We start from the raw sequence: 21,381 nt of genomic DNA, 5'->3' as shown, positions 1-21,381 counted from the left end.
TATTCTTGCCTGAAAAAATCACAAGGACAGAGTACCCAGGTGGGCTACAGTCCATGGGGTTGCAAAGAGGCGGACATGACTGAACACACACTTATTTACTTACTATCCCTCCCACTAATGTTTTAATGGATAAGAATTCAGCTTTGTTGTTGTTCAGTCACTTTCAGGAAAAAGTAAAAGTATTCTTAGTTCAAAGTGGGAGGAGGTACAGGAGAGATTAGGTTTGTACCTTTTCTCTGCTGAATCATGTTTCTTAGAACCAAAGGAAGCAACACTTTGCCAATGTTGAGAATTTTCCTTTTGTTGACTTGAGCTCCTTTCAAATCACTGACCCAAATTTTAGCGGCTCCAAGCTTTTATTCCCAACTACCATCTCCCTCAAGCTGCTGCTTAGTAAACCTTAAGGGTTTAGCCTGTGCTCTATTTCACATTCATGGAATTGGAGTAGCTAAATCTGCATGCAGCCTGCAGACAGCTTCCCTTCTTCCTTATTGTAGTTGGCTGTGAAGCTCAAATAATAAACATTTAACAAGTGGAGAGCCTTTCCCCTCCGGTCTTCTCAGCAGGTTTCATCAGGGACAGTTTATTTGGATTGAGGGGAACCGCCCTCCCCAGGGCTCACTAGTGAGCCTAATACAGAGCTGGTCACCACTGCTGACTTTTCCCTTTTGGAAAAGAAGAGAAAATTATTTTAGCTAGCACTTTCTCTGTGCTCTGACTTGGCTCCCTCTAGGAGTACATGGTGTGCTGTTTCAGTGGTCAGTGTTCAGTAAGAAAAGAAGCATAATTTGTTATCGGCTTGAAAGTTAGTTCACCATGTCGTATAGCACTGGAAGATGCATTGCAGTATGTTTTATATTTCTTATGTAAATTATATTTATCTCATGTATTTCTATATAAGTAGAAGTGGTTTAGGTTGGTGAGATCTATACATACACACATATTTACACTATAATACATATTTTAAAAGTTGTGTATACTGATAAACATGTAGTACATTGCCAGGAGCTCCTATTGTAGCATTAAAAAACCCCTAATATTTTGTTCATCTTCTCTTTCTCTTTCTGTATGCGTACATGTATGTATATACACAGTATGCATATATATGTGTATATATATTTAATGTTTCATTTGGAATCATCTGAAACTGAAAATTAGAGAAATTATGTTAATTTGGATACTATTCTTTTTCCTTTTTCTTAGAAACAGACTTTAATTTTTTAGAACAGTTTTAGATTTATAAAATAACATAGGACAAAGAATTACCCCATACCCTGCATCCATTTTTCCCTATTAACATTTTACAACAGCATGGTACAACTCTTGAACTAATACTGATGAATTATTATTAACGAACATCCATAGTTTATTTAGATGTCCTTCGTTTTTACCTGGTGTTCTTTTTTGTTTCGAGATCACATCTAGGATACCCCCTTACATTTAGGAGTCATTTTTCCCTAGGTTCCTCCTGACTTTCCTTGTTTTTGATGACCTCGACAGTTTAAGAAGTGCTGGTCAAGTGTTTTTAGGAAGGAAGACCCTCCTGGAATTTGAAGTTTTTCTCAATGGGTTTTGTGGAGGAAGACCGCAGAGATGAGGTTCCATTTTTATCACCTCACTTTAAGAGTACATACTATCAGCTGTTTATTTCTTCTCAAATGTAGCTTTCTCCTTTTTTATGGAAACATTAGAAGATACCAGTTAAAAGCAGCCATAATCTTACTTCCCCTCCCAGGAAGAAAACTACTATTAACACTTTGGTATATAACTTCCACATTATCTGTTTTGTAGGTTTCTAAAGAATAAAATATTATTGAATATTACTTTAAAATGTGTCTTTTAACTTGGTACATTCTGAAATCCTTAGATATCAGTAAATATTGTTGTAAACACTTATCAGTGGATATTTGGAACTATATTTTAGTTAGTAATACACTGTTTAAAAATTTTTTTTAAACATAAGTAATTTTTTTTAAACGTAAGTAATGCAGTATTATAACTAAAAGCATACTTGTAGTCTGGTCTTTATTCACATCTTTGGTTTATTTCCTTAGATGTGGATGAATAATCTTGTCAAAGAGCATGCGTGTTTGAGGCTTTTGATAGGTGTTGTTACTCATATCATGATAGTACATATTTCTCTGTACTCTAGGGACTGTTGAAGGTTATCGCTTCCTGTTTAAAAATTTTATGTAGTTAGATCCATCACTTTTCCCTTTTGATTTCTTGATGGTATTTTTCTAGTACTTTTTATAACTTTGCTTTTTAAACCTTTTAACATTGTAAAATATAACACATAAAAGTGTATGAAATATAAGTGTACAGCTGAATGTATGATTTTAAAATGAATTCCCATGGAACTATCATCAAGATCAAGAAATAAAACATTGCCAGCCCGTATTCCTCTCTCTAGTCACAACGTTGAGCTTGCTACTGTCTTAACTCTTAAATTATTTTGGTTTTCTTGTTATCTTTTAAAAGCTAGTTATTCTTGCCTGAACACTATTTGTGAGATTTGCCTTCATTTAGAGGGAACTCATATATCAGGTGGTTTATCTTTTTTCCTTTTTTCTGTAGTTTTATTTGATATACAGTTGGCCCTTGAGCAACATAGGTTTGAACTGTGGTTTGAATGTGGATTTTTAAAATAAACATAGTACATGTATTTTTATTTTACAGGTGGTGGAGGGGGGACCAGTGCCCCCAACCCTCCATGTTGTTCAAGGGTCAACTGTATTTCCAGGACCATAAAATTCACCCATTTGAAGTGTACATAGTTCAGTGCGTTTAGTATCCCCAGAGTTGTCCGTCTATTACCACAACCTAATTTTAAAACATTTCAGCTTCCCCCACAAGAAATCCAATACTTGTTACCAGTCATTCCCTGTCATCCCCTCTGTATTCACTGTGCTGTGCTTAGTTGCTCAGTCGTGTCTGACTCTGTGTGACCCCAGGGACCATAGCCTGTCTGGCTCTGCCCATGGGGATTCTCCAGGCAAGAATACTGGAGTGGGTTGCCATGCTCTCCCCCAGGGGATCTTCCCAACCCAAGGATCGAACCCAGGTCTCCCACATTGCAGGTGGATTCTTTATCATCTACCAGGGAAGCCCAAGAATGTTGGAGTGGGTACCAATCCCTTTGCCAGGGGAATTTCCCCACTCAGGAATCCAACTGGGATCTTCTGCATTGCAGGTGGATTCTTTACCAGAAGCTCAGGCAAATACTAGTTTTCTTTCTACCTCTATGGATTTTCCTATTCTGTATATTTCACTTTAATGGATTTATATAATATGTGGTTGGCTTTTTTTGTGATTGGCTCCTTTCACTTGGCACATAATGCTTTCATGGTTCATCCATGTTGTAGCATGTATCACTACTTCAATCCATTTTATAGCCAAGTAATATTCTGAATATATTCTGAACAAGTAATATTGTACAAATATAGCACATTTTGCTTGTTTATTCATCAGCTAATGGACATTTATTTGGATCATTTTACTTTTTGGCTATTATGAATAGTGCTGCAAATTTTGTTGTTGTTTTGTTTTTTAAATGTAAATTTATTTATTTTAATTGGAGGTTAATTATTTTACAATATTGTGTTGGTTTTGCCATACATCAACATGAATCCGCCACGGGTATACATGTGTTCCCCATCCTGAACCCCCCTCCCACCTCCCTCCCCATATCAGCCTTCTGGGTCGTCCCAGTGCACCAGCCCCAAGCATCCAGTATCATGCATCGAACCTGGACTGGCGATTCGTTTCATACATGATATTATACATGGTTCAATGCCATTCTCCAAAATCATCCCACCCTCTCCCTCTCCCTCTCCCACAGAGTCCAAAAGACTGTTCTATACATCAGTGTCTCTTTTGCTGTGTCGCATACAGGGTTATCGTTACCATCTTTCTAAATTCCATATATATGCATTAGTATACTGTATTGGTGTTTTTCTTTCTGGCTTACTTCACTCTGTATAATAGGCTCCAGTTTCATCCACCTCATTAGAACTGATTCAAATGTATTCTTTTTAATGGCTGCGTAATACTCCATTGTGTATATGTACCACAGCTTTCTTATCCATTCATCTGCTGATGGACATCTAGGTTGCTTCCATGTCCTGGCTATTATAAACAGTGCTGTGATGAACATTGGGGTACACGTGTCTCTTTCAATTCTGGTTTCCTCGGTGTGTATGCCCAGCAGTGGGATTGCTGGGTCATAAGGCAGTTAGTTCTATTTCCAGTTTTTTAAGGAATCTCCACACTGTTCTCCATAGTGGCTGTACTAGTTTGCATTCCCATCAACAGTGTAAGAGGGTTCCCTTTTCTCCACACTCTCTCCAGCATTTATTGCTTGTAGACTTTTGGATTGCAGCCATTCTGACTGGCCTGAAATGATACCTCATTGTCATTTTGATTTGCATTTCTCTGATAATGAGTGATATTGAGCATCTTTTCATGTGTTTGTTAGCCATCTGTATGTCTTTGGAGAAATGTCTAGTTCTTTGGCCCATTTTTTGATTGGCTCGTTTATTTTTCTGGAATTGAGCTGCAGGAGTTGCTTGTATATTTTGAGTGGACATGTTTTTCAGCTTTTTTAGATGGTTTATATGGTAACTTTATGCTTAACATTTTGAAAAATGGTCAGTTTTCTGAAGTGGCTACACTGTTTTACATTGTCACTGGCAATGAACGAGGGTTTCAGTTTCTTTATATCTTCATCAGCACTTGTTATTTTTTATTTAAGAAACTATAGTTTCCTGGTGGATATGAAATAGTTTCTTATCATGGTGATTTGCTAATGATGTGGTTTTCACTTGATGACTAGTCATGTTGAATATTTTTTTCATGTGTTGATTGGCCATTTGTGTATTTTCTTTGGAGAAATGTCTATTACATCTTTTGCCCATTTTAAAATTGGGTTGTCTTTTTACTGTTTAGTTTTAAGAGCTATTTATATATCCTGAATTTAAGTCCCTTGTCAGATACATGATTTGCCTATATTTTTTCCTATTGAGTGAGCTGTCTTTTCTCTTTCTTGATAGCACGCTTTGAAGCACAAAAGCCTTCAATTTTATGGAGGCTAATTTACGTATTTTTTTTTCCTTTGGTTGCCTGTACATTTCTAAGAAACCATTCTTTAATCTGAGATTCTGAAGTTTTATACCTGTTTTCTTCTAAGAGTATTATCTCTTATATTATGTCTTGAAATCTATTTTGGATTAATTTTTTGCATATGATATGAGGTAGGAGTCTAACTTTATTCCTTTGCATGTGGATATCCAGTTGTTTTGTACCATTTGTTGAAAAGACTATTTTTCACTAAATTGTTTTGGCATGCTTGTCAAAAAATGAATTGATAGAGAATGTGAGTGTTTGTTTCTGAGCTCTCAATTTTATCTCATTGAGCTATATATCTTTATGCACTAGATTGCCATATCTTTGTAGTAACTTTTGAAATTGGAAAGTGTGAATCTTCCAACTTTGTTCTTCCTTTTCAAGATTTCTTTGGCTAATCTGAGTCTCTTGTAATTCTATATGAATTTTATGATCAGTCTGTCAATTTCTGCAAAGAAATTAGGCAAGATTGTGGTAGGGATTGTATGGAATCGATAGAACAATTTGGAGGAATATTGCCATCTTAATAATATTGTGTCCTGATCCCTGAACACTGGGTGTTTTCCCATTTATTTTGGTCTTCTTTTATTTGTTTCAGTGTACTGGTCATACACGTTCATAATTTTGTGGTTTTTGGGGTATGGGTCATGCTTTTGTTAAACTTACTGCAGTATTTTATTCTCTTGGCTATTCTTTTTTGCTGGATTGTTTTATCTTTTATTTATTTTTCTGACCTCACCACATAGCTTGGAGGATCTTAGTTCCCCAACCAGGGATCAAACCTGTGCCCCCTGCAATGGAAGCATGGAGTCCTAACCACTAGACCCACTAGGGAATTCCTTGGATTGTTTTCTTAAATTTATTTTCAGGCAGTTCACTACTAGTGTATAGAAATACAATTGATTTTATATATTGATCTTGTATCCTGCCACATTGCTTAACTTGTTAATTAGTTCAAATAGTTTTTTAGTGAATTCCTTAGGCTCTTTTATAGTCAAGATAATGTCATCTGAAAATAGATGTATTTCTTTCTTTCCAATGCCTTTTATTTCTTTTTCTTGACTAATTGCTCTAGCTAGAAACTCTAGTACAGTGTTGACAGAAGTGGCAAGAGTAGACATCCTTGTGTTGCTCCTGATTTTACATGGAAGTATTTAGCTGTTCTCCATTAAGCATGGAATCTAGCTGTGGGTTTTCTGTAGATATAGGTTTTCTTTAGATTTTTCTTTCACCAACATTTTGTTTGTAAGACTTACATTACATCGTAGCTGTAGCTACATTGGAGAAGGAAATGGCAACCCACTTCAGGGTTCTTGCCTGGAGAATCCCAGGGACGGCGGAGCCTGGTGGGCTGCCGTCTTATGGGATCGCACAGAGTCGGACACGACTGAAGCGACTTAGCAGCAGCAGCAGCAGCAGTAGCTACATTACCAGTAGCTGTAGCTCTTTACATATGTAAATGACATATGTAAATATATGTGTGTGTAGCTTTCATTTGTATGAATATTCCACAGTTTATTTTCCTTTCTACCATTCATAGATTCTTAATGTTATTTTCTGGTGCAATGTACATACATTTCAGTTAGGTATATACTAGAAGTGAAATTTCTTGTGGTACATGTGTTTCAACTTTAATAGATAATGCCAAAATCTTTTCCAGATTAGTTGTGCCAATTTACCTCCCCACCAGAAGTGTATGAAAATTGTAGTTGTGCTTTGTCTTCTTGGTAACACTTGATATTGTCATTAATGTGTAGTGTTATTTTATTGTGATTTTTATTTGCATTATCCCAGATTACTAATGAGACTGAGTTCTATTTAAGAAAATATGTCTATTGTGTTTATTGATGGCTTGGGTATGGGGTGTGTGTGTGTGTGAAGAAGGACTTGCTTGTGTCCCTTCTCAGTTTTTAGATGATTTTTTTGTGTGTGCATGTCTTCTGTTGATTTATAGGAGTTTTTTGTTTTTTAATATCTGTTCTAGATAGGCACTCTTTGGTTATGTGTATTGCAAATATCTTTTTTCACCTTGGGCTCGTCTTTTTATCCTTTTAATGTATCTGTTGATGGATAGAAGTTCTTAAGCATCAAATTTTTCCATCTTCATGTTAGTACTGTTTATAGTCCGTTTTAAGAAAAACCTTTCCTTACTGCAGGGTCATGAGGTTATTCTTTTATGCTGCCTTCTGAAAGCTTTATTGCTTTGCTTTATACTTTAGTTTTACCATCTACCTGGAATTGCTGTTTTTGTTAGGGTTTTTCTGACTATTCTCGCTCGTTTACACTTCCATGTGAACTTCCATGTTTAACTTATTCTGTTCCAGGAAAAAAAAAAAATCCCGATCATATTTTCACTAGGATCACGTTAAATATACATATATACATTAACCCAGGGAGAACTGATATCTTCAGGATGTTGGATTTACTTATTCAAGAATATAGCATGTCTTTTCATTTGTTTAAATCTATTTGTCTTTTAAGAGTGTTTTGAAGTTTTTCACATTTAGATTTTGCAAAATTTCTTGTTAAATTGATGCCTAGATATTTTATTTGCAATAGCGAATGGCATATTCTTTTCCGTTATTGCTTCTGAGTATTGTGTGTATATATGATTTCTATATTTTAGGTTATAACATGTTGCATTCTAATTCTCTTCATAGTAGTTCTTCCATTAGATTTAAGGGTTTTAGATACAATTGTATCGTCTGCCAATGGAGATAGTTTTACTTCTTCCTTTTCACTTATGCTTCAAATTGCTTTCCCTGTAAGCTTGAAGTTCCTGTATTTTATTTAGACATTAGCAGTATAAATGCTCTTTCCCAAAGTGGTTTTACCATTTTGCATTCCCAGAAGAAACGTCTTAGAGAGTTTCAGTTGTTCTCTGTCGTTGCTAAAACTTGATAGCCAGTCTTTTAAGATCTGAGCACTTCTAGTGTGTGTGTAGTGATATCTCATTGTGGTTTTAATTTGTATTTCTCTAATGACTAGTAATGTTAATCATCTTTTGGTGTGGTTTGCTTCCTCTTTTCTTGACATGCTTAATTGCCATTTGTATATGTTGTTTGGTGTATATATATGGACTGGCATGCTGTAGTCCATGGGGTCGTGAAGAGCCGGACATGACTTGGCTATCTGATCTGATGTTGTTTGGTCTTCATATATTTCAGGATACAAGCCCTTTGTATCAGATATATGTGTTGTGAGTGTTTTCCTCCCCTCTCTGGTTTATCTTATCATTTTCTTATGTTATCTTTTGAAGAGCAAAAGTTTTTTTATGAACTCAAATTTATTTCTTTTTACACTTCATGGTTTTCGTACAGTTCATGAGTTATTGTAACTCAGTGTTAACAAAATTTTTCTGTGATGATTGTAGAAATTCAGTAGTTTGGGCTGTTATATTTACATCTGTGATCCATTATGAGTTAATTTTTTAGTATAGTGTGAGGGAAAATTTGATTTTTTTTTATTCCAGTAAATCCAATTGATCTAACCCCATTTGTCAGAAAAACTTTTCTTTTCCAATTGAATTGCCTTGATATCTTTAATTATCAGTTGATTGTATGTTTGTGGGCCTATTTCTGTACTCTCCATTCTGTTCCAATGGTCATTTTGGTGGGAGCAGTCTTGATAATGTAATTTTATAGTCTTGAAATGGGTTGAACAAATCCTTCAACTTTGTTGTTTTCAAAATTGTTTTGGCTATTCTCAGTACTTTGCATTTCAAAATAAATTTTATGATTAGCTTGTCAAGTAATAGAAAATTTGCCCTCTGGACAAATTTGAAACTTAAATTTCAAATTTTGAAATGTGTTGAATCTATAGATAGTTTTGGGAGAATTGACATCTTAAGAAATTGCCACTTGTCACTTAACACTTCGGTAAAGCTGAGGGGATAAAAGAAAAGGAGTCTTTCAGTTTCTGAATATGCATGCTATACTTCTCTCTTTGTCTAGGTGTTCTTCAGTTTCTCTCAGTCATGTTTCGTAGATTTTATTAAATGTTTGTTTATTTGGTGGCGCAAGAGTCTTAATTGTGGCATGCAGGATCTTGAGTTGTGACATGTGGGGTTTAGTTCCCTGCCCAGGGATTGAACCTTGGCCCCTGCTCTGGGAGCTCTGAGTCTTAGCTACTGGACCACCAGGGAAGTCCCAGTGTTTAGTAGTTTTCAGTGTAGAGATTTCCCTTTAGCTGAAGAATTTCCTTTGGCATTTGTTCTAGAGCATGTCTGCAAATTCTTTTTTTTCCTTTTTTTTTTCTTTTAAATTTTATTTTATTTTTAAACTTTACAATATTGTATTGGTTTTGCCAAAAATTCTTAGTTTTGTTATATGGAAATGTTGTTATATTTGCTGATTACAGAATTCTAGATCAACTGTTTTATTTCAGCACTTTAAAGGTACGCTCTCCCACTGTCTCTGGTAGTTCCTGAATAGAAAGCTATTGTTATTTGAATCATTGTTTCTGTATATAATGTGTCTTTTTTTTCTCCTGCTGTTTTAAGATTTTTTTCCTTTTTCTTTTTTCAGTTTTCAGCACTTTCATTATGTGTCTAAGTGTGTTTTTCTTTTACTTTATCTCATTTGCAAAATGTAAATTATGTCTTTTACCAAATTTGTGAACATGTTGACTATTCTTTCTTCAAATACTTTTTCTGCCCCTATCGCTTTCTCTCTCCTTCTGGTTGTCCAATTACATATAATGTTAAGTCGTTTTATGTTGTCCCACTGTTCTCTGAGACACTGTTCATTTTTTTTTCCACATTAGATAATTGCTGTTGAACTATTTTCAGGTCCGCTCACTCTCTCCTCTGTCATTTCTATTCTGTTGAGCCTGTCAGTTGAGTTTTTTTTTAACTTTTAGATATTGTATTTTTATAATGATAAAATTTCCATTTGGTTCTTTTAAAGTTTTTATCCTCTGTTGAAAATTCCTATTTTTTTCGTTCATTTCAAGTGTGTTTTCTTTACTCGTAAAGGCTAGATATTTGCCGCTTTAAACTTTTAAAACTCTCTGTAATATTTCTAGCATTTGGGTTTTCCTTGTTAGTTTTATATTGAGTGCTTTTAGATTGTATACTAGACATTGTGATTTTTTTGTTGTATAGAGACTCGTATGGGTGTTTCAAATCTTCGTTTATTTTTCTGAGCCTTTGCCACATTGATTTGAATTTGTCCTGTGTATGTATGTGCCTTTTCAGGGCTAGTCAGTGTGAGACTTGTGTGGTTCAAATTTCAGAGAAGTTCTCCAAATCTTTCCTGATTTGATGCATGCAGTCTGTTCTCTGCATGCATAGTTCAGGGCTTAGACTAAGGCTTGCTTATACACAGAATCCAGAATTCCTTCCCCTGGTCATCTCCCCAGGAATCTTCCTGCACTCTTTATCACTGGTTTAAGCGATTTGGTGTTGATATAACTTATAATGGTTTTCATGTTTTTTGCGCTTGAGATTCATTGAGCTTCTAGGTTTTAGGGAGTTTTAATTTTCATCAGATAGAAAAATTGTGGTTATTATTTTTTCAAATATTTTTTCTATCAGCTTCCCCATTCTTCTGGGACTTAACTACAGTTAACTTAGAAAATTTAATATACTCTATGTATTTCTGGTCTTCATTCTCTTTGTGTTTAAGTTTGCTGTGTCTTTATGTCCATGGATTTTTTCATATGCTGTATTAAATAGGCTGTTAATCTCATCTAGTAGGTATATTTTTCCAGATATTTTTATTTTTTGTCTCTGCAAGTCCAATTTGGGGCATAAAGTCTTCCATTTCCTTCCTCATTGTTTTTGTGTCCCCACCCCCCCCGCCCCGCCCCCACCTCCTTGAACATATAATTCTACTATCTGTCATCCCCGATCATTTTCCCCAGGTTACAGTTCATATTTTCTGTCCTGCTTTATTCATGTTTGGTAAATTTGATTGGATGCTGGACATTCTGAATTGTATGCTTTAGATTTTGGACTTTATTGCAGAGAAAAAAATACCGTTACTCTTTTTCTGTGACATACTTAAGTTACCTGGAATTCATTTGATCCTTTCAAGCCTTCTTTGTAGGCTTCATTAGATCAGATTTAGAACAAACAGCTTAATCTGGGGCTAATTTGGCCTTATTACTAAGGCAATATTTGATGCTGTGTGACTTAGGAAGTCTCTCCACTATGGTTCATTGAAATACAAAATATTCCCAGCCCTACTCTCTTGCTGTGGCTTTCCCTGCCTCGCCCCCATCTTGAGGTAATTTTCTCACATACACCACAGGTCTCCAGAGCCCTTTTTCTGTGTAGCTACCTTCCTCACGGTGTTTTGCTGCCCAGATTTTAGCCATTTTGGTTTTTCCATACTGAATTCTGCAACTTGGTGAGACTGCAGAAAGTGGACTCCCTGGTTTCCCCTTTCTATGCTGCACACTGGAAACTCTCCAGGAAGAAAGCTGCAGCCATTATAGGGCTTACCTTGCTTGCTTTACTTTTCTCAAGCATCACTACACTATGCTGCTTCTTGTCCAGTGACTGAACACCACCATTTCATTTATTTTATTTAGTTTTCTAGCTTTTTTAAAGACAGAAAGAGAAAACTGGTCCTTTTAATCCATTATGGCAAGGAACAGAAATACTCATTCCAATTTTAAAATTTATTGACCAACTGTAGTGGGGATTAAATTAGCATGGCATTTATTTGTGTTATTTTTTTTCTTTCCAGTTGCTCAGATATCCACTCAGACTTGTGTTTTAATAAAAGAGAGACAGAAATTGTTGATTAGGATAACTAGTGTTTTACTATTCATTTCCTCTTTATTTTCTCATTGTTTCTCTTGGAGTCAGGAAAGACATGTATATATAGCATGCAATTTATCAAAAGTAAAAATGCATGCTCTGCTGAAGTTCATATGGTTGAATTCCTTGCAGTGAGGCAGCAGGACTATGCTTAAGAATGGTCTTTCTGTGAATGAACTTATTTCTATATAGGGATATATCAAAGACAATAACCTGTGTATGACAAAGCTTAAAATTGTTTTTGAAATGCAAGTATATTGTTGGATGGGTTGCAAAGCATGGTTACCACTGCAGTTAGTTGCTTTTAAGGAATAGTCATGCTTGATTTGTTACTGGATTTAACCTTAAGTATGATCATTTTTCCATTAGCTTTGTGCAGCAAGAAGGCCCAGATGAAGTGCTTTCTAAAGAGGAGGTCATCTTGAAGCTGAAAGCAGAGGTGCAGCGTTTGCTGGATAGCAACTCTGTGAAGCGTCATCTGGTGTCTCAGTTACAAAGTGATCTCAAAAACTCTCATAAGAAAATCGAAGCTCTCCAAGTGGAGAAGGAGGAAAAAAGCACTGAGGTAGAATTTGTAAAGCTGTTTTTCAAAATTTAATAAAGAAAACTCTTAAAGTTTTCACATTTAAATTAAACCTTTGTCTTTCAGGCATTCATTTGACTTTTTTATAAGTAAAGTTAATTAACTAATTTCTAACTGTTCTGGATCTGCTTTGCTACACAGGGGCTTTCTCTGGTTGCAGAAAATAGGGAATGCTCTTTAGTTTCGGTACCCGGGCTTCTCATTGTGGTGATTTCTCTTGTTTCGGAGTGCAGGCTCAGTAGTTGTGGCTCCCAGGCTTAGCTGCCCCTCGGCATGTGGAATCCTCCCAGAGGAGGGATCGAACCCATGTCCCCTGCATTGGCAGGCAGATTCCCAACAACTGGACCACCAGGGAAGTCCGTAAATGAAGTTTAAAGAAGGAAATGCCACTTAAAGGAATATACTTTCTTGTTACTTTTGGCACCTAGTAAATGAGACGCCAATTAGGTAAAATTCCATAGCCACAAATCCAGTGCAGCGTTCTTTATAACAAGGCATCTGCATTTCCTCAAGATCAGCTTGTTCCGGTAGTGCTTTCACATCTAGTTAGACTCTCCACAAAACGCCCTCGCAATTTGCCTCACATTTCCCTGGCCCATGTTCTTAAAAGAATAGTCATTCTACAATGAAAAAAAAAATTCAGTGTATGGTGGTGTTAGAGGTGGGAAAGACATGTCAGATATGTCAGAGTCCTTGAAACCCACCTTTATATCTTTTTAAAGTAAGTTAGTGTGCTTACTTTATAGATAAGATCAATGAAACTGGAGGAATTTGTGACCCTTCTGGGCTTAGAGTGAGTCTTTGGGTAAATTGAGACTAAAACACTGCACTGATGAATAAGTCAAGGTTATTTCTCCAAGATCATGCTATCAGAGGTCTTTAGGGATGTCCTCTTTCAACATCTGCCTTTTTCACCCTTCTCTATCTCTAAATCCAGCTCACCTCTATTCCTATTGGAAAGAAAGATCTAGAAGCTAAGAGGAGAGGTAAGGTAACATATGAGTGTAGGTAGGTGGGACTTGCCTGGTGGTCCAGTGTTTAAGACTCTGTGCTTCTGCAGAGGGCATGGGTTCAATCCCTGGCCAGAGAACTTAATATCTTCCATGGTGTGTGGTGCTGCCAAAAAAAAAAAAAGATGTAGGTAGTGTATTCCTTTTCCTCATGGATGGAAATAATATTTTACTTCCTACTTTGGTACTGTTTTATCTCTTGATCCTTTAAGCTAGGAGTTGTATTCATTAAAAGTCCTATTAAAGCAAAGTGTGCAAGATGTTCTCTGGCGCTTATTATTGTGGAATTTTAATCGTGCCTAGTTTGCTTTCCAGAAATAATAGTGTGCTCTCACTGTGAAAGCCCTGCCCGGTTTGGTTCTTTCTTCTGAGTAACTATATTTGATGAACACATTGATTTCAATGTTAATAAGCAAATGAGAAATGGGAGACTGTGCTTCCCCACAGCACATTTAACGTCTTTAAACCAAGCTCTTTTAACTGTTCCCATATGTTTTTTATAAAGAATGGAAATGAAAATTTGTGTTAGGTTAGAGTTGATTAGTTTAATAAGCATTTTAGTGTGAGTGTGCTAAGGGTAGGAGCCTGATTTGGGGTCTGAACCTTAGCTCTGGTGTCTTGTTGCTTTCTCTTTTCCATATTGAAATCCCTAGTCGGCATTTGCTGTACAGATACACTTTCACATGTGTGGCAATGGCTGGTGGCCATTCCTTGTGTTGTTTTTAACCTTTCCATTTGCCTCCACACTCTACAGTCTGTTTTATCAGTAGATTAGAGGGAGCCATCTCATCTTTGAATACCCTTTTTTTCCTTTTTTTTGCCAGGTAGCCTTCTGACATTGGAGAAGGCAATGGCACCCCACTCCAGTACTCTTGCCTGGAAAATCCCATGGACAGAGGAGCCTGGTACGCTGCAGTCCATGGGGTCGCTAAGAGTCGGACACGACTGAGCGACTTCACTTTCACTTTTCTCTTTCATGCATTGGAGAAGGAAACGGCAACCCACTCCAGTGTTCTTGCCTGGAGAATCCCAGGGACGGGGGAGCCTGGTGGGCTGCCGTCTATGGGGTTGCACAGAGTCAGACACGACTGAAGTGACTTAGCAGCAGCAGCAGCAGCAGCCTTCTGCCATGGTGATTTCTCAGCAGTCTACATTTGGTTTTTCTTAAAGTGAAGCTGAATTCAGTCCTTGATGCTTATGGCTATTCTGCTTCAACTTAACTATATAGGAATCTCTTGAGAGTATTGTCTTGATAATTCTGTGAGTGTTTGATCAGTAAATATTTACTGAATGATTACGTATGTTGACCCATTTCCTAGATGGAGAAGAGGGAGAGGAGGTAGTAATTTAATGGACAGGTGGGTTTTTAAAATAAGCACTCAAGTTCTCAGCCGTCTCATTAGCAGATGAATGCCTTCAAACTTCGCCTTTGCCTCCTGTTTCTCTCATCTTTTTCTAATGAAGCTCCCTATTTAGTCTGTAAAGTCAGAAAGCAGGGTTGGGGAGGTATGTGGGTGAAAAGAAAATCATTCAGTTTAGGTTTTTTTTTTTAAGCTACCTTATGCAAGGTCTAATGGGATTCAGCGATGAAGGAAACAATGGCCATTCTATGAAGGAACTTCGATTCTAGAATATCGGTATCCAGTGGATATATAATAATGCCATCAGTTCAGTTCAGTTCAGTTGCTCAGTCGTGTCCGACTCTTTGTGACCCCATGAATTGCAGCACGCCAGGCCACCCTGTCCATCACCAACTCCCGGAGTTCACTCAGACTCGCGTCCATTGAGTCAGTGATGCTATCCAGCCATCTCATCCTCTGTCGTCCCCTTCTTCTCCTGTCCCCAGTCCCTCCCAGCATCAGAGTCTTTTCCAATGAGTCAACTCTTCACATGAGGTGGCCAAAGTACTGGAGTTTCAGCTTTACCATCCATCATTCCTTCCAAAGAAATCCCAGGGCTGATCTCCTTCAGAATGGACTGGTTGGATCTCCTTGCAGTCCAAGGGACTCTCAAGAGTCTTCTCCAACACCATAGTTCAAAAGCATCAATTCTTCGGCGCTCAGCTTTCTTCACAATAATGCCATATATATAACTTAAAATCTCTAGTAGTCCCATTACAGTAAAATAGGTGAAATTGTTTTTAATAATTTATTTAACCTAGTATATGTAAAATATTATCTTCTCAATATGTGATCAATATAAAATTATTAATAAGACAGTTTATTTTTTGTGTGTGCTCTGCCCTTGAAATCTGGCATGTATTTTCTCCTTACTGCATGTTTCTATTTGGACAAGTCACATTTCAAGCGCTCAACAACCATACGTGGTTACTGGCTACCATAGTCAATACTACGGATCTATAAGAAGACGGACATGTATAACTTTGTATAATAAGGGTGATACTAATTACAAAGTGCTATGAGAAGGAATAACTAACTGATCTTGTGGGTGGTGTGGAGTACTAAGGTAGCCCTAGTGAAGTCTATGAGGGAACTTTTGATCTCTGTCCTCAAGGATAAACCCAGGGGAGAAGGTGGATAGGGACATTTCAGCCTTGAGCAGATGTACGTAAAAGGATATAGCAAATAAGCTAGAAATTTATGTTATATAAACTTAGTCTTTCTGAAATCTTTAATGAAGCTAAATTCATTAAATGTCTCTCGATTTTTTTGTTTTTAATTGTGGCTACACTGGGTCTCTGTGGTGTGCCGGCTTTCTCTGGTTGCTGTGCATGGAGCAACAACTTTGTTTGCTCTTGAGTGCAGGGGCTCAGTAGGTGCAGCAGGTGGGCTTCATTGCCTGCAGCATGTGAAATCTTAGTTCCCTGACCAGGGATTGAATCCGAGTCCCCTGCACTGAAAGGCAAACCCTGGACCACTAGGGCAGTCCCTCTATTGATTTTTTAGAAAGAATGGTCATAGCTAGCATCAAATCCGGAGCTTAATGAAATGATGTTGAACTTTGTGCTTGCTAAGAGAAAGAACACAATAATTTAAACTTCCCTGGATGTCTTTTTAAAGAGAACTGGGCCATCAGAATCCTCCTCTAAAGCCTTTATGTATTAAGAAGGGCAACAAAAATAGTTCCTATATAATCTGTTTTGACAGATTCTTTCATAGATGTTTTAAAGGTATTGATATATTTATTTCTTTATAAATGCCTTTAGTATGTTTTATTTCCATTTCTATTCATCTTATATAGAACAATTTAGAGTTACTACAGAGTTTTTTTTTTTTTTTTTTCTTTTATGTCATATGACTATTCATAGCAGTGCTGCTTTATGACATTTCCAGGATAATATGTGATCAAACTGAGGAGTCTGCCCATACATAGCACTATGCAGTGATTGGGGGTGGGTCAAATACTATGCTCTTCATTCCAGTTGAACAACTGGGCCATTAAGGTAGAATGTGGCAAAGGCCTTAGAAAAACCAGACTGGCTTACTAGCAGGCAGGGACCACATCGACACTGAATTTTTTGTAAGCTTAAGAAATAAAACACAGAGCCCTTTCTGTGTGTGATACTTAATAGAGATCATTACCTTACCACAAGCTGTGATTAAAGCCATACTCTGATTCCAAGGGACTTGATAGGCAATGTTCAGTAGCCAACTCAGAAGGGTCCTGGGTAGATTTTTTTGAGACATAGAAATTAGGAAGATAGTATAAGAGTTGGTATATTACATTTCTTGTGTTTTTGAAGATAATGCCTTCTGTATTCCAGCTTTAGAGAGAGAAATTTTGTTGTGACATTCAAATGGTCCTTCTCTTGTGAAAGACGTTCTTAAGAGTTTTGTGCCAACAATTACTGCAAGTGCCAAGTCCCAGTGTGCCTGCAGTGTGAAAATATGTCAAAATTGAGTGCAGTGACTAGCCATGAAGATTGTTTTTTCAGGGCAGCAGTATGATGTTACTTCCATTCTAAGTAATAGAAACTCATTAATAGGGAAGGAAGCACAAATGAATGTCATAAACCTTAAAAAGTAGAGGCCATGTTTTTTTTTTTTTTTTTTAAAAAAAACCATTCTAATAAGTCAACAAAATCCTTTAAAGTCTCATTAATGCCCCCAAGTCTGGAAAGCTAACAGAGTAGATATTCTTATCTCCTCTCTCTTCTAACTGGGATAGGAGCAGTGGCTTCTGGGACATGATGGCAGGTGAACCAGCAAAGCCAGCAACTAGAGCAGTCTCCCTCTGAAGGAAATGAAGACTAAATGGGAAAAAGGAGTCAAAGGCTTGGGGTTCTGTCACCCCATGTAGAATGAGATACACATACCTCTTTTTCCCCCAGTTAGTAGAATGAACTTTGGTACAGATATATTTTAAACATTGAAGGAAAGACCTCAGAGTTCAGGTAAAGAATAAAACCAACAGGTCAATTAGAGTAGATAATTAAAAAAAAAAAAACTTTGACCTCTTCAATGAACAAATAACTTATAAAAATGGACAAAATACTCAGGTAGTAAGAGGAAAATGCTAACCTATATATATCCTGGAAGATGAAGAACAAGTGAACAATGAAGGCATGTAAGAGGTTGCTCTCTGATGGTGACACAAGAAATGGAAATGAAAAAACTTTTGGAGATCCTTTCCCTCATCAAACACAATAATCATTCAATGACTGGCCATTGGCGGCAAAGAGAGCTGGACAGACTCTTGTACTACCTGACGGTATACATGTGTACCAACTTTCTGGAAACAATTTACCAAAGTCTATCGTGAGTTCCTATTGAATAAAACGTATGAATTAATATTGATTAAATATGCTAAGCCTAATGGGTGAGAGTGTGATGAAAAATAGAATGTTTGCATAGTCTCAAGTGTCTCTGAATAGTATACTTACTATTAATTGCAAAATAGTAACTTTAGAGTGGAGGTGCCTGCAGACAGGGTCTTTGACCTTCATCAGTTAGCTGATCAATACTATTGATTGATGTCATATGTCTCCTCAGAAGTGTTCACATCACTTCTTTGGTGTTCATGCCAAAAATGCATAACCTAAATTTAATAATGAAGTAACATCAAAAAAGCTCAAATTAAGGGACAACCTACAAAATAAACGATTAGTACAAGTAGTCTTCAAAAATGTCATGGATTTGAAAGACAAAGACTGAAAAAAACTGTCCCAGATTGGAGTAGACTGATAAGATCTGACAACTAAATACAATGTAGAGTTGTAGATTGCATCCTGAACCAGAAAAAGAACATTTAGAGGAAAATTGGAAAACTTTGTATAAGGTGTGTAGATTGGTTAATAGTATTGCATCCTAGTTAATTTACTGGTATTGATAATTGTACTCTGGCTATTTGTACTATTTTTGTACTTTCTTTGTAGGACATTGTTTCAAAACTAGTGCTTAAAAATTTTTAAGAACCTGAACACTTTTGATTTCTCTTTAATATTTAGACTAAAACAGATACCTCAGAAAAACCAACTAATCAGATATGGCCTGACTCTTCTGACATGATTGTCAAAGATGATATACTGCAGCTTAAAAATGAAATTCAAGTTTTACAGCAACAAAATCAGGTGATTAAAAAACTTTCCTCTATTTTATGAGAAATCTCATGACCTCATTCAAAAATAGAGAGATACTATGACACAAAGGTATTAGTGGTCAAGTACATTAGCAGGTAATTAGGATTCCAGTTATTTCCTTTTACTACTGGTCATGTGGTAGTATTTTCATTGGAAGGTAGTATAATTCTAGCTTCCTGTCTGCATAATTGCATGGCTATTGGAAGTATTCTTTTCTCCTTAGGCAGCTCTTGACCAAAAAGTAAAACCTTGCTTATTTATATGGTTGGGAATATTATTGTATTCTAAGACTTGTTAGAAAGCATCAGTTAGCCAATTCTTCACTGATTGAATGCTTTTATACAAGTTTTTAACGTTTACTCCAATCAAAAAGCTACTTGATAAGCCTATACTCTTACAAGGCCTGAAGAGACTTTTATAGAGTTATGAAAATGATATTTTGTCAAATAATATTATAATGAAAGACAAAAGGCACAGAGGATATCAGAAAATAAGATTAGATTAGTCAATAAAGGTGTTTATTTCCTCTAAATACTTTATTCTTTTGTATCCAGGAACTTAAAGAAACTGAAGAAAAACTGAGAAATACAAATCAAGACTTATGCAATCAAATGAGACAAATGGTACAAGATTTTGACCGTGATAAACAAGAAGCTGTTGATAGGTGAGGTACAGACAGAGGCCTCCCTTCTCCCATCTCCTATTACACACCCTTACCTATTACATCTCCCTTATACACACCCCTCCAAAATATTCAAGTAAAATGATGTAGGTGAACCCTCCCCATTGAGATCATAAATTGGAGAAGATGAGTCCCTGGCTTCTCAAATTAGAATTTGGAACACACTTTCCATAGAAATAATGTTATGTAGTGGGTTGAGTTCTATAGAACCATCCAAACTGTAGTTCATTGAAACAGTAGAGCTTAATGGCTTAACTATTTTTTTTAATAAGAAAGAAATTTGTGGGAGGAAATAATGTCTTCTAAATACAAAGTCATAAACTTGGAAACAGACTTTTGGAACATAACTTATGTGTGAGTTGGGTGCTTTAGTATTTGCATTTATAGATAACTTAGAATTTTTGAACCACACCCTCTGTTATTTCAATTATTTTTTTATAAACAAGTTCTAAACACAGACTGTTATACTCTGTGTGAAGGACTAGGGCATTCACACATCTAGGTTTCTAATTTTTCTCTAGAAACATTTGCAGAAAGAAAATGTTGAAGATTCTCAAAAGATCATCTATTGAAAGTTAACAATTACCACTTTTGGTTGGGGAAGACCAATCTGATCTTAATTGCGCTTTGCATTCGTAGGAAAGGAGTGGGAAGGAAGGGAGGGAAACCAGTTCATCTTGCTGTTTCTGGTAATGCTGGGCACTGCCTTAGATTCCACTGTCTGTCATCTGTCTCTAGGTGTGAGAGGACTTACCAGCAGCACCATGAAGCCATGAAAGCCCAAATACGGGAAAGCTTGTTAGCAAAGCACGCTTTGGAGAAACAGCAACTCTTTGAGGTTTACGAGGCAACTCGCTTACAACTTAGGTGAGGATGCAAGTCTCGCTGCCCTTGAAAGTGTAGAGACAGCTTTATCTTATCACATCATTTAGAGAAAAATTGTTCGTTCTGCAGCCTTACATTTAGTTGCTGGTTTTGTGTATCCAAGGTCTGACTTAGATAAGGTGAATAAGGAGATGGCGGCTGTGCAGGAATGTTACCTGGAAGTGTGCCGAGAGAAAGATAAGCTAGAAGCGACTCTCAGGAAGAGCATGGAAAAAGAGCAACAGGCACAGGAGAAGAAGGTACGGAACAAGTCCATGTTGTGCTCACTTCATTGCTCTTTGAAACCAGTACACTCATTCCCTTGTGGAACAGGGAAGACTTCTGTAGAAGGCTCTTTACGTTTGACTGATTGACACGAATTCAGCTCACAAAGTTCAGTTAACATTGAAATGATTATTAAAGCCCTGGTAGAAAATGGCAGATCCATAGGAGAAAATGATTCTTCCTTGTAGATTTCTAAGAGACCAAAGAGAGTTCTGGAAAAATAAGGGAGGTGGACTTTGAGTCACTTTGAGTCTGAAGCCCAGGGATGCTCATTTTGTGTGTGTGTTTGCTGCTTAGGTGGTTACTCCCAGCCCTGTGAGCACTGCACGAAGTATTCCCCTCAGAGACCTTTTCCTCTGACCCATTTCTCTCAGAACGTAAGCATCCATTTATTCTGGGGAAATGGGCAGGAATTTTGAACTGGGGTATTATGATTCAGGAGGTGATGATGTGGGGCTGTAGAGAGGAAGGTCAGTTTAAGTGTGCCCTCTGTCCAGGGAGGTCTTGTCGTTCAGGGAAGCTGGA

General features: G+C 36.9%; 1 protein-coding gene across 15 annotated transcripts in view; it reads left to right on the top strand.

Annotated features, from left to right (window-relative positions):
- The window catches only part of CEP152 (centrosomal protein 152), a 149,876-nt gene that overhangs the window by 42,265 nt on the left and 86,230 nt on the right, over window positions 1-21,381 (top strand). For all 15 annotated transcript variants that reach the window (XM_086320791.1, XM_086320792.1, XM_086320790.1 and 12 more), the window contains exons 13-17: window positions 12,263-12,458; window positions 18,894-19,016; window positions 19,580-19,689; window positions 20,446-20,574; window positions 20,696-20,831. In XM_086320791.1, coding sequence (XP_086176917.1) covers window positions 12,263-12,458; window positions 18,894-19,016; window positions 19,580-19,689; window positions 20,446-20,574; window positions 20,696-20,831 — 694 coding nt within the window. The remainder of the gene's footprint in view (window positions 1-12,262; window positions 12,459-18,893; window positions 19,017-19,579; window positions 19,690-20,445; window positions 20,575-20,695; window positions 20,832-21,381) is intronic.

This window comes from Bos grunniens, chromosome 10, assembly GCF_055505025.1.
Source record: "Bos grunniens cultivar Pamir isolate PY7600 chromosome 10, Bosgru_T2T1.0, whole genome shotgun sequence".
In the NCBI taxonomy this organism is placed as follows: Eukaryota; Metazoa; Chordata; class Mammalia; order Artiodactyla; family Bovidae; genus Bos; species Bos grunniens.
Note: the sequence above shows the minus strand (reverse complement) of the source record. Positions and strands in the feature narration are given on the sequence as shown.